General features: G+C 38.1%; 2 protein-coding genes across 4 annotated transcripts in view; one reads left to right on the plus strand and one right to left on the minus strand.

Annotated features, from left to right (window-relative positions):
• Positions 1-14,070, plus strand: part of LOC100515111 (uncharacterized) — a 441,565-nt gene that overhangs the window by 309,249 nt on the left and 118,246 nt on the right. Inside the window, exons 5-6 of the mRNA XM_085013067.1 lie at positions 751-887; positions 3,718-3,778. Of these exons, the coding sequence (XP_084869193.1) occupies positions 751-887; positions 3,718-3,778 (198 nt within the window). The remainder of the gene's footprint in view (positions 1-750; positions 888-3,717; positions 3,779-14,070) is intronic.
• MCHR2 (melanin concentrating hormone receptor 2) overlaps positions 1-14,070 on the minus strand; it is a 41,880-nt gene that overhangs the window by 25,871 nt on the left and 1,939 nt on the right. Inside the window, exon 2 of one of the 3 annotated variants that reach the window (XM_085012152.1) lies at positions 1,518-1,683. The exons of the other annotated variants lie outside the window; for them this stretch is intronic. The gene's annotated coding sequence lies outside the window, so the exon portion shown is untranslated. The remainder of the gene's footprint in view (positions 1-1,517; positions 1,684-14,070) is intronic. 3 annotated transcript variants of the gene reach the window in all.

The following is a 14,070-nucleotide window of genomic DNA, read 5'->3' on the forward strand; positions in this document are numbered from 1 at the left end:
CAGGGGGGCTTTATTTTCTAAAGTTGAGTGATTACATATTATCCTATAGCCCAGAAACTTTCCCCTAGGTTGCAAAAAATAAAAATAAAGACTTGTCTGAGTCAGAAATCCTTGAAAACTTCAGATTCTGTTTGGAAACTTTCCCCTATGTTTATATGTACCAGGATAAGCACTCCAGAATGTTCACAGAAATATTTATTTTAAATGCCTTAAACTGAAAATCATCAAAATACCGATTATCATTGTACAATTACAGGTGTGATAAATTCATTGAGTAATAAAAAAATGCTGATTAACAATGGGATGGATAAATAGATTATGATACATTGACATAATAAAATACCTTACAGCACTATAAGGGAACAGACTATAAAGACACATAGTAATATGGACTGATTTAATAACTTTTCTGTTCCGCTTCCGTAATTTCCACTAATCTGTCCTCCACCTCGTTTATTCGTTCTTCTGCCTCCTGTATTCTGCTGTTAGCTGCTTCTAGTGAATGTTTTATTTGTTACTGTAATTTGCATCTCTTCTTGTTTAAGTTTTATATCTTGTATCTCTTTGCTCAGTGTTTCCTGTATGTTATCCATCTTTGCTTCCAGTTTATTTCCAATGTCTTGCATCATCTTCAGCGTCAACAGTCTTTTTCCTAGAGGCTGAGAATCTCCTCCTCGTTTAGCTGTTTTTCTGGGGTTTTACCTTTCTCTCTAATCTGAGTTATAGTTCTCTGTCTTTTCATTTTTATAGGTTTTTGGTGTGGTGACCTTCTTACAGATAACAGAGTTGTAGCCTCTCTTACTTCTGGTGTCTGCCCCTCTATGGCTGAAGTCGGTATTGGGGCTTGCTGTAGGCTTCCTGATGGAGGGGCTGATGCCTGCCCACTGGTAGGTGGAGCTGATTCTAATCCCTCTGGTGGGTGGGGTTTAATCTCTGGATGGGATTAGGGGCAGCTGTGTGCCTGAGGGGTCTTTAGGCTGCCTGTTTACTGAGGGGTGGGGCTGTGATCCCACCTGGATTGTTGTTTGCCCTGGGGCTTCTCAGCAGCTGACTGACGGGTGGGGTCAGGTTTTCCCAAAATGGCCACCTCCAGAGAAAAGGCAGCTGCTGAATATACCGGAGAGCTTTGCCTTCAACGTCCCTCCCTCACGACAAGCCACATTCACCCCTATTTTCCCAGGATGTCCTCTGAGAACTGCAGTCAGGTTTGACTCAGATCCCTATGGAGACTTTGCTGTGCCCTGGGACCCAGTGCACGTGAAAGTCTGTGTGCGCCTTTTAAGAATGGGGTCTCCGTTTCCCCCAGTCTCGTGGAACTCCTGTGTACAAGCCCCACTGGCCTTCAATGACAGATGCTCCCGGGCTCTTTCTCGCCTTGCCAGATCCCCACACGTGAGAGTTTGATGCTGGGCTCAGAACTCTCACTCCTGTAGGTGAGTCTCTGTGAACTAGTTAGTTTCCAGTCCATGGAGCTTCCCACCCAGGAAGTATAGGGTTGTTTATATCGCCCCTCCTACCTCTTGATGTGGCCTCCTCTTTGTCTTCTAGAGTAGGATGTCTTTTTTAAGGTTTCCAGTCCATTTGGGTGAAGAGTGCTCAGTCTTTAGTTGTGAATTTTGTTGTTTTTAGGAGAGAAGTTGAGCTCCAGTCCTTCTATTCCGCCGTCTTGGATGGATTTAATAACTTAAAGTTGGGCAACAAGCAAAAATTCACACAGTATGATTCCATTTAGATAGGATTTAACAACACAGGCAAAACTAATCTATATTATTAGGCATACATATAATAATGGTAAAAACACAAAGAAAAACAAAGAAATGATAACTGGAAAAGTTAGATTAATGGTCACCTCTAAAGAGAGGGTTTTATATATGGTTCTGAAGGTTATATTAATAGTAAAAATGGCTTTTAAAAAGCAGTCTGACATCTGACACTGTGGTTTCAGGCAATAATCTAAAGTTCTGTTCTTTTTTATTTTTTTTTTAATTTGTTTTTGCTTTTTAGGGCTGAACCCGCGGCCTATGGAGGTTCCCAGGCTAGGAGTCTAATTGGAGTTGTAGCCACTGGCCTATGTTACAGTCACAGCAATTGTGATCCAAGCTGTGTCTGTGACCTATACCACAGCTCCCCACAGCAACACCAGATCCTTAACTCCCTGAGCAAGGTCAGGAGTCAAACCCACATTCTCATGGATCCTAGTCAGGTTCCTTACCACTGAGCCACTAAGGGAACTCCCTGTTTCTACCTTTTTAACACTTATTTTCCCACTCTGCCTCTGTTCTCTTTAACTTTTCTATTTGGTTACTCCAAACTTTAAAAATAAGCTAATATAAATGTTAACTTTGTGTTTTTTTAATGCTGAAATTTGATGCCAAAATGCATGCAAAAACTTAACAAAAGAGCTACTTCCAGGCAAAAAACAGCTATTTATGTCTGACTGGCTGAACTCACTGAAGCATTTCCTACAGAAGAACAGTCATAGTCTGTGACCTCATCTTGTTTTGAAAACAATAGATAATGGCTACTTGAAAATGTTGAGAAAATAATCAGTTTATTTTGGTTTTCATATTCTATTATTTAGATTATGAAAAGCCAATGTTTAAAGTTGATTTAGGGAGGATACACAAAAATCTAGTGTTCAAGATAAGAGGAGAAAATTGAACTTTTCCGACTGTTTTTTTTTAGCATTTCCACAAATTTAAAAAAGAAAATATGGATTATATATTTAAATTAATAGGTTTGTTGAACATACACCCTTTTGGAAATGATGATTTAAGTATCAGACATAGGCAAACTTTCCCCAATGAATTATGTACAGCAATATCTGTTATGTCCCAAATCATTTATGTATTCCAATATCTCTCCTCCCAATATAACCTACTGGAATATGAAGCCCCAAGTTTTAGCCAACATTCATGCTAATGAGTGTGCTTCTAAGACTAACAGCCCCACATCTAAGATTTGGGAGTATGATCTATATGGCTACATGTTAATTTTTTTAAAAATTTAACAAATGTTAACTGACAGAGTAAGGGTTCTGTTGCTTTGATTGTGACTATTTTTCCTGGTATCAGTTGAAACCACATGCTTAGCATCTGCAGTGAATGTTGGAATTCCATGTAAAGGCAAATTGATGCATTTAGGAAAATGCTAAGTAAAATTTTGTGAATCCTTCTATCATATTTATAAGAAATGTCTTAGCAGTCCACTTAATTTCAGATTAGAGAAATCTATCAATCAGATTATAAATCCATGTGAAGGAAAATAATCTTGTTCTTCATCTTGTCTTGTTAGCTGTGGCAGGTAGCCTGCTTGCCCTCCAGGTGTAGGACTGCTAAATATGAAAGCTAGTGTCCAACAGTATTTGTTCACAATAGTGAATGTTCACAGAGTACCGTATACCTATATTTTTGTTCTTAATAGACACTATTTGTTAGTTAAATGTACAGAAACAAAATACTACTTCACTGATGGCTGTTAAATATTATCTGTTGAAAAAAGTTGTAAGCATTATTATTAAATTTTTCATATTTAAAATATTGTTAATATTTACTCAGAAGGTTATTTTTTTAAAGAATCTTTTTTATAAAGTATCTCTCAATTGTTAAGCATGACTTCATTATATCTAAGAGACATTTTCATCTAGGTCAAAGAACTCTTTAATTTTACAACAAAAGCCAATGCTTAAATAAGACTAACTTCATACTCTTTTTGCAGAAAACCCCCTGTACTGTCTCTGCCTTCCTGTGGTACCTCTTGAGTGAACTCGTCTACCCAGGTAACAGATACTTTCTCTTGAAACTTTTCTGGGTATAAATCTATTTCTCATTTATTAAATTGCAAGTTTTGACACTTATTTGGAATATAACCTGAGAAATCTGGTCTTAGATAGTTAAAAATGCCTTTCTGTATGAATTTTTTTTCTTAAAAAAATAAGGAAATTTATGCTTGTGAGGTTGGTGTTGAAAGGAGACTGACAGTGTCAGTTTAATGTATTCTGATTCACATCGTTCATCTATATACACTGGCACCTTCATACATACACAATTTATTCATGATGACTAGAACAAGCAAAAGGAGGAATGAATTTAAAGGAAATTAGTTTTTTTTTTTTTAGAGAAAAAGGAAAGTGTTAAGAAGTCTGGAAAGTGATAAGAAAACGTACATGGTAAAGACGAGCATGATGGAGAGAATAAATCAAAAGAACTAACAGATGATGAATTTATTTGCATCACAGTAATAATTTCACACAATTTTGAGTATCTTTAGAAATAAATCCTAAAATTATAATCCTCAACTATTTTTCAGTAACCACAGTCGTGATGATGGGATTAAATGAATCTAATGAGCCAGCTTTATGGCTGCTTGTCTTGTTACTATTTTCAAGTTAAATATCAGAAAAAAAGTCATCTGGGAAAAAAGTCTGCTATTAGTAACTAGTGAAATTGTTAAGGATGTTTCAATAGCCATAAAGCACAAAATATAACAATGATATATACACTTGCTTGCACCCCTGCCCACATACAGTCCTGCATCAGTGGGTCCCAGTTGTATAGATTAGCTCTCCAAGGTATAGCCCAGCTAATTTGGGGATCTCATTATTTTTCACCTGAGCCGCCCATCTCCTTCCATTCTACTGAACCTCTCTGGAGAACCTCTATTTTAATGATCTCCAGGCATGCTCTATTTTAAGTCATTCATTCCCTCATCAAGCATTATAGTGGTCTTAGAGCAAAGAGCAAGTCCTACAAGATTTCTATCTCCTGCAGTTATACTCTAATATATAAGGGTTTATGGTTATGTCAATGTACTGCTTTCTGTCACTTGCAATCTGTAACTCTGGTTAAGTAATCTCTTTAAGTCTCTATTTCCCCATTGTAAAACAGTGATAAGAACAGTACCTATCTTAAAGTATGGTTGTGATGATTAATGTGATGATACGAAAAAGTGCTGAGATAATATGCTCTATAAGTGTTCAGTTAATATCAGTCATCATCATCATCATCATTATCACCATCATCATTGAAAAGATACACACACCCCAATATTTATAGTAGCAATATTTACAATAGCAAAGATAGAGAAGCAGCCTAAGTGTCCATCAACAAATGAATGGATAAAGAAGATGTGGCATTTATATGTGTGTGTGTGTGTGTATACATATATATATATGTATGTATACACACACACATACCATGAAATATCATTCAGCTATCAAGAATTTTGTCATTTGCAACAACATGGATGGACCTGTAGAGTATTATGCTTAGTGAAATAACGTCAGAGAAAGACAAAGACTGTACGTTTTCACTTATATGTGGAATCTAAAAAATAAAACAAATGAACAAATATAACAAACAGAAATAGATTCACAAATACAGAAAACACACTGGGAATGTGTTTCAAATATACTCATCACTTCATTTCCGCTTTTCACCCATCTCCTTAGGATAAGTAGTAGCTAAACTCTATAATCACTGTAGCTTAAGCAATTGAACTTTGTGCACATCCTTGGTACAAGGGCATTTCACTTCTATCCCAAACATTCAGAGCATCCTTCATTTAAATTACTTTTCTAACTAACCAGAGAGAAGTTTTCTCCATTGGGCCAATGCAGGAATTTGATATCACATTTGGCTGGGTATGTAGACAGTCAGGAGAAGATTCAGGAGCTTTGCAGGTCCTTAAGCTTATATGATGGGGTGGGGGGGAGATGCTTTTTAATGGAAACACAAAGTTACAAATACAAACAACTGCAAATATTTATGTAGCATGAGAAAAAGCAGGACAGCACATTACAAATGTTGAAAAGTTAAATACCCCAAACACAAAATCCAAGAAAATAATGATATTTTTATTCATTGCCCAGTAAATTTCCATAATATTTTCCTCCTGCATGTTTTGGTTGCATAATATTTAATTACCTCTTCAAATGGCAATGATTATAAAAGATCATCCATCTCATGGTTCAGAATCTATGGCCTTAGGAAATTATGTGATTTTGCACAAATCTTAACCTTTTTCTGAGTATTTCCAGTCTATATGAAAACATATTGTAATCTGGTGGGCACCAAATCCGTGTGGGTTTGGGTATCTCAAGATGGCATTAGCATCTAGGAGATGAAGTCACTGGTGGAGATGGATGGGGTGCAGGCACAGAGCTGCTGTAGGGTCTGCTTATGTAGCCAAAACTGCTCTATAGCTTAGCCCTTCAAATCACTGCCTACTTGCCAACCCAGAGTGGTTACTGCAGCTAGCTAAGTCTGTCAGCTTTTAAAATGCACTACCTGAGGCTTCCTGACAGTGCTCCCCAGCTACCTCCTGTTTGCTGATGCACCCACCTGACCTCCAGGTGTCTCCAAGCCCTTGTGTCTTACTTCTGCTTACCTTCTGGCAGCTTCTTTTGTACCAGCACCTTCCAGTCTCTGCCCATGCATTGCTTAAGCCAAGGTAAGGGATACTATCTGGGATCCTGGGCATGTTGCTCAAATTCCAGTTTTGTTTTTAATTTAAAAACTTTGCCTCCTTTGCTAGTGTTTTTGCCTTCCCCACTTGCTGTCTCCTTGCCATACATGTTTCAGCTGATATACTTCATGACATCCAAAGCAATCTCAAGCTTGCAGAAGCCATAGTGCTAATGCTTCCCTGACTTGTTGACTTTCTTTTGACTTTAATTATACAGTTATATTTTGGTAAATTTGGCTTGATGATGTAAATACATGCTTAGCTTTTGATATGCAACTAAAGTCTGGGATACAGTCTGACAGGTTATCCCACTCATTCGTGAATCACTCTCAAAATGTGTGAACAAAAGTTAGTTTTCCTCTGCTCAAGCATATCTAACATTTAAACTAGCACCTTTGTAATTTCTTGTGACCTTGAACTATATTAGCTAGAAGGGCATGTTCTTCACAGATTTGGGAGCACGTTAGAGAGTCTAGATCTCACATTCTAGGCCTCATTTTTCTAAGACTCCTTTGATTCTTAGGAAAACTCCAACTCGTCATTTTGCTAGAGATATTTTTTACAATAATTGGAAAGAAATTTTGAAGGAAATATACTCTTTTTTAGGAAGAACAGCATATCTGTGAGGCAATTCATGGGAACTGCAGAATCATCCAAAAAGGGCTGCATCATTAGTTTCATGGACTTTAGACACTTTTGCTTTTGAGAGCTAATTCCTCATTAAAAAGGTTAAAAATTATAGTTTACAGTTGCATTGGTATAAAGATGAATGTAATCCAGGTTAGGTTATATTTATTTTTCCTTTTTTTCCTCCTCTTTTTTGGCCACCCCATGGCATATGGAGTCCCTGGGGCCAGATCTGTTCCATACTTGTGATCTATGTCACAGCTGTGGCAACACCAGATCCTTAACCTCCTGTGCTGGGCTGGGGATCGAACCTGTGCCCTAGTGCCCCAGAGATGCTGCCAGCCCCGCTGCACCACAATGCAATTCTTATTTTTCCTTTTTAATTTACAAATAATTAAAATGTTTTCATTGGCCCCTAAAAGTATCATAGGCTCTGGGCACTGTGGTGTCTTTACCTAAAGGATAAGTCAGTTCCACTTACCTTTAGAACTAAAAAAAAAAAAAAAATTACAGCAAAGTATTGAATTAAAAACTCAAAATGTCATACTATTTTCTCAACTTTAGAATAAAGAAGGACTCATTTAAAAACAAGTCTGTTGTATGGGGAAGGGATGCTAAGATTTTCTGTCAGCATTGACTATCTATATGAAATTTATGATAATAAATGAAAACTTGGCCACTCAATAAATAAATAAAAACAAGTCTGTTACAAGTTAATTCAACCACAATAAAGTTTACTAGATAAGTACAATTTACCACACTAACCTTCAGTCAGGGGCCATAGAATTACTTTCCTGGAAATAAATGTAACCTGAATGGAACTACTTCTAATATGTGGTAAACTCAAGAATGACACGCAAAAGTTGAATAGGCAGGAAAAAAAATGCTTGAAGAATCAACTTAAACAGAGACTGTAATGTTATATGGCAGAGGAATGGAGAAATGTGAAAAAAGCACAGCTGATGGGCCTGTCTGACAGGGTCATTGCCAAGAGCAAGGTAGGTTTCCATATTGTTAGCAACATTTCAGCCATGACAGGAGGCTGCTCCTCCTCTTACTTGTTTGCTGATGTCTGAATGAATTTAATCAAAAATGTAGACTTTTATCTCATAGTGCAAATGGTGTTTATAATGTGAAAACCCCTGAGGAAAATGAAGTATTGTAATAAATGTATGATGCAGAATTCAGGACTGTCATCAGAACCTGCTCCAAAAGAGGGCTGTGTAAAGGGGAAATGTCCTGATTTTGCCTAACTTTTAGAGTATAGACAAGGAATGGGAGGTCAAGACAGTTCTTTAGAAGTATAGGTCATCACTGGCTGTTTTTTTTTTTTTTTTTTTTTTTTTTTTTTTTTTTTTTTTTTTGCCATTTCTTGGGCTGCTCCCGCAGCATATGGAGGTTCCCAGGCTAGAGGTCTAATCGGAGCTGTAGCCACTGGCCTATGCCACAGCCACAGCAACACCAGATCCGAGCCACGTCTGTGACCTACACCATAGCTCACAGCAACACTGGATCCTTAACCCACTGAGCAAGGCCAGGGATTGAACCCGAAACCTCATGGTTCCTAGTTGGATTCGTTGACCACTGAGCCATGATGGGAACTCCATCACTGGTCTTTCTTGAAGGAGGAAGGTAGCATTTGTGTGTGTGTGTGTGTGTGTGTGTGTGTGTGTGTGTGTGTGTGTGTGTGTGTAAGAGACAAAGGAGCCTGGGATACCAAAAAAATACCCTTCTTCACAACTTGTGCTATAATCAGGGTGAGGGGGCAGTAGGATTCTGAAGTAATATTAGAAAGTCCTGTTTTTCCGATGTTAGTTGGGATATGTGCAGCGATAGAATTGGGAAGAGAAGAAGTGCCAAAGCCAGAACTAGGGTAAAGGAACCAGTAGGGCTCCTGGGACAGTTGTAAAGTTTGTGCACTGTTCAAAGATGCCACATCTAAGGGATGTAAACATCATTGTTTTATACATTTATTAAAACATTTTTCTGGCTGATCAGAAAAATGGGAGCCAAGTGACTTGGGGAAGGAGAGAGTCTCTAATTTGTGGAATGGTACCTATATGCAAGTAGTCCTGGACTCCCCTAGGAAAGTCCCCAGCTCTAAAGAATTCTTGCACTTTGCCCTCCTCACTGAGGGCAGGAGTCATGTTTTATTCATCATTTTTTTTCCTGTAACCTAATATAGTAGCGCAGTATGTATGTGAAATTGACCTTTCTGTAGCACCACTGCAGCCACTAGCCACAAGTGGCTTATTGAGCACTTAAAATATGGAGTGTCTGAATTGAGATGCACTGTAAGTATGGAATCTGCACCAGATTTTAAAGACTAAGTACAACAATTATAAAATAGTGCCTTAATAACAAGCTTGTGTTGATTACATGTGGATATGATAATTTTTATATAATGGGCTAAATAAAATATATTATTAAAATTAATCTTACCTTTTCTTTTTTAAATATAGCTGCTAGGAAACTTAAAATTACATATGTGGCTTGGCTTGTTAGCTCATTTTTTTTTTATTGGACAGAGCTGCCTTAGATGGCTGAGTAGAGAAAATGTCCTTGATAATTTACAACCATTATTGTGCTGTTGTTAATTTAATACTCTTTAAATAATATTCTGATCCACCTCATATCCTTTTAAAGAGTATATGAGGTATAATCTTAAGTAGGATTAAAGAAGAAAATTTCTGAAAATTTATGTTCCTTCTTGGTGAAGACAGTTAAATTTAAAAAAATTAAAATTTTTTTTAATGACTTGGCATGTTGCCAAGCTGATCTATAAGCTTTTATTTAAAGAATAGAGTTGGTTGCTGAAAATCTGCTAGCACTAGTCTCTTATGAACATAGTGCCTTATGTTTGGTACATATTTTTTTATTAATTTGATCATTTTAATTTATATACTCATTATTCTGTTTTGTAGTTTATCTAAAAATTATTGAGAAAGTATTCTAAAAGCACACTGACAGGCTTTACTCAACCAACTGTGGAGCTTTGTTAAATACTAGTTTACAGGTGTATGACTTTTCCTTGGCACCACAGACTCTCCCATGTGAATGAATGAGATGGACCAAAGGAAGGTCAATACACTTCAGTTTATTCCATTGAATCTGCACTGTTCTCATGCTAAGGAGAGATCACCTTACCTGGGAGCAACTCAGGGCAGGGCAGGCTGCTTTTGTATGGAAGTGTATGTGTGTGTATGTGTGTGAGAGAGAGAGAGAGAGAGAGAGAGAGAGAGAGAGAGAGAGAGAGAGAGAGAGAGAGAGAGAGAGAGAGAAAGAGAGATATCAAGAAAGGGAGAAAGGGAATTTTCTGATGTAAGCTTCCCAAGGACTAGATACTAGCAACAATAAAATATCACCTACATTGGGAGTTCCAGGGTTGAATCGAACCCTGGCTGTCCTAAAAATTGGGAGTGAGGTATATAATAGCAATGAGAATGCGGAAAAAATTCTTTATTCTGTCACCATTCAGTGTTCCACTGACAGGTACTGAGGATACAAAAGTAATTCCCAAAACATTAAAGAAAAGATATATTAATTCAGCTAGTACAATCCCAGAATGGATGCACGAAAAACCTAGTATCATTTCTGCTGCAGGTTTTATGAGAAAAGGTCATTACATATTTGAGTGGATATCAAGATAGGGTTGTGAATTTAGCAAAGGGAACCTTGAGATAACTTACACTGCTTTCAGATAAGTCACATGCTCACATAATGAGAGAAATTTTAGTTTGACAGTCAGCCATCCATTACAGTAAAAACAGCTGTCTTCCTAGCTGCTGATCCTTTCTCAGCAGCCTCTCCTGTAGACTCCCCTCAAGTATCAATGGCTAGAAGTGCCACCTGCTCATTGTTAAACTAATCAATGGTAAAAGGAATATGAATTTTAATTCAGTGATTGGTCTAAAATTATCTAGACTCCCCCCTGACCACCTGGGGCTGGGAATGGACACAAACTCTCCTGAAGCACATAGCCACCCACACCTAATGCAAAGAGATGGGAATAATCAGCCAATAGCGCTTATCATGGGTGCAGACAGAGCAGAAATACTTCACCCTTTACCCTTGACCAGCCTGCCTCTCACTTTTGACTCTTACATACCAGTGAGAGTCCACATAGGCATGATGAAGGCACAATTCCATTTTTGGCATATATTGTAATAAATAGCTGATTGTTTGGGGCACAAATTGCTACCATTAGATATTTCCATATAAGGAATGCCACACTGAATTTCTCTTTAAGAATGGCCGTAATAAATATTTACCCTTGGCTAAGCTTACATTCTCAAGGTGTCTGTGAGTCAATGAAGAGACCAGGCTTAGTGTTTCCATGAGCTAAGATGATATTCACACATACACACATAAGTAGTCACACTCATAAACATCTGTGACTCCAATGAGAAAAATGAACACAAAGCATGTATTAAAAACAAGAATCTCCAATAGTTAAAGAGGGTCCAAGATCATATGTATAGACATAGACCCTGCATTTTAGATTACTGCCTAGATTTTCATGAAAAAAAAAAAAAAGGGAAGACAAAAACCAACACAGACAATAAAGTGTCAACTGTAATAATGAACAAAATTCATGGAATGCTTTTAATGGGCCAGATACTTAGCTCCTTAGGTACATTATCTCATTTAATCCTCACATTACATTCATAGGCAGATATTGCTATCATCTTCATTTTGCAGGTGAGGACACTGAAGCTAAAAGGATGAGGACATGGCCAGGTCACCCTGTTAGTGAGTGGTAGGAACAAAAACTGAACCTAGTTCTGTCACCAAGGCTGTATGGTTGACCTTTGACCTCTACCCTGAAAAGATGTTGGAAACAATCACACATGGTCCCTGTGAAATGTTTCTTCTCTCTTCAGGGGCCCAAACTGCTCCTAAGAGCTGCTTGGACATTGCGTTAATACACTATCATTGTTGCTTGAAAAGAATCTAGACATATTTTGAGAAAATTACATACAGAACCTCTCTATAAAGAACAAACTGTAAAAATTCCCCTTCTAGATCTTGAAAATAGAAAATGTTTTAGGTAGAATTTATACAATGAAATGCTTTAATTCTATGTAATTATATACTATTTCTATTTGAAAATATGTTTTGATATATGTTCTGTGAAATAATTTCCACCAAAGGGAACAACTTCTCTTAAATTTCTGAGGAATTTTATTGGAGGAAAGATTCACCTAGACTTTTTAAAAGAATGGCAATACATTTTATTATTACATTTTTTAAGATTGAAGGGCATTTTTTTCATGCAAGTATGTTTGCAAGTTCATAGGCTTCAACTTGTTCCCCCCAAACTAAGTTTCATATTAGTGAAACAGTGATCATATCATTGTAACATGAGTAGCCCAGTTATTTAGAAGGTTTGAGATGTCAGGTCTCTTTAGGACAGGGTGGGACCCAGGTGATGAGACTTAAGTGTTTTCAGAGCTTTGCAACCCAGTAGTAATTAACTTACATACTTTGAAATTAGAGCGACTAGCTGCTATATATATGAGGTTCAGTGTGGCGAAAGCTCTGCCAATGTTTTACATGCTTATATAAATCACAAGGATAAAATTCCTTCTTAGGAAGCATGGCTTCCATCCAGGTCTCTCAGAAATATCACGGGATAAATACACTATTTCCTCCCCCCCGCCCCGTGTGTGTGTGCGTGTGTGTGAGAGGGAAAGCGCGCATTTATTTATTACAATGGTAATCATGCCAAATACTGGGCTCCGTGAGTCACTGTATTGGATTATATTTGAATGTACAGAAAGAGTTAAAAGTTCTATTATTTTAATTAATATGTACCAAGGTTATTCTGACTTGTATTTAATGAACTACCCACTAGTTACTGTGCTGCATGGTAATTAGCTCTAAGTCACAAGAAATTTTTAAAACACTGTCATTTTGTCAGCATTAATTTTTATATGGTCAAATCTAATTTTTAAAAACCTCTCTATAATCACTAAATTTTCACTGCATAAGAACCATTCTCTCTCTCCTTCTCTGTCTCTGTCTCCCCCCCTTTCCTTTTCCACCTGCTTTTTCCAAGGATAGAGGGGACCCCCAGAGTCTGGCTAAGCATTCCCACTCATCCCCCAGCTCCCCCTTCCTACCCTTGGCCAGGGATCCAGCTGCTTGGAAGCACCAGGCCCTGGATTCTGCAGACCTTGAAGCTATGCTTAGTTTGGATCCTTAGATGTACATCTCCTGCTTTCTTTGGAGGGATATTGATAACATCCCCAGTGGTGCTGGCCTGGGATAGAAAGAACTGTAGGCATGGGTGTGAGAGTGGTACTTCAGGGAGAGAAAGGCTACACACTAGTGGTTCTGGAACCCTAGCCCTTGGCAGTTTGGGGGCAGAGGCATGAGAAGAGAGTGCAGGAAGGGAGACAGAGGCTGGGAAAAGAGGGAAGCAGAATGACCTCTGTAAGAGACCCCCAGTCTGGACATGCTCTGAGGCCCAGCTCTGGGCAGTTTTAGCCCAACTTCCTCCCACCTCTCAGGAAAGCCGGGAGCTAGACAGGCAGCAAGAACAGGGGCACTTGGCATTTCCTCACCCATCCTCACAAGTCAAGCTTGCTACCTTCCTGGAGGAATCTGACAGCTCAGGCCCTAAGCTGAGCCCTGTTACTTTCTAGCTGTGTGACTTCAAGTAGTCACTGACCTCTCTTAGCCTCATTTTTTTTCCCCACTGAAGTTCTCCCCATTGGTGAAGTGGGAATACTACTCTCTACATGGTGCTCATAGGATTTAATGAAATGAAGCACCCAAACATTACTTAAAGCAGAGTAGGCTCTAGGTTCTTGACAAACGTTCTCTCCTTTCTTTACTTCAACCTTGAGGCACAAAAATGGCTTCTTGCGTTTCTTTCCCCATCTCCAACTTTCCTCAGTTCTCCCACTTGCATTTATTTCATTTTCACTTCTGAGGATCAGAATGTTAAAAATAAATGCACAAGGGGTTGGG

The sequence above is a fragment of the Sus scrofa genome, chromosome 1 (assembly GCF_054392235.1).
Source record: "Sus scrofa isolate SSC_HxYL_T2T_F1_AM1 chromosome 1, Sscrofa_HxYL_maternal_Yorkshire_Landrace_v2.0, whole genome shotgun sequence".
Classification (NCBI taxonomy): Eukaryota; Metazoa; Chordata; class Mammalia; order Artiodactyla; family Suidae; genus Sus; species Sus scrofa.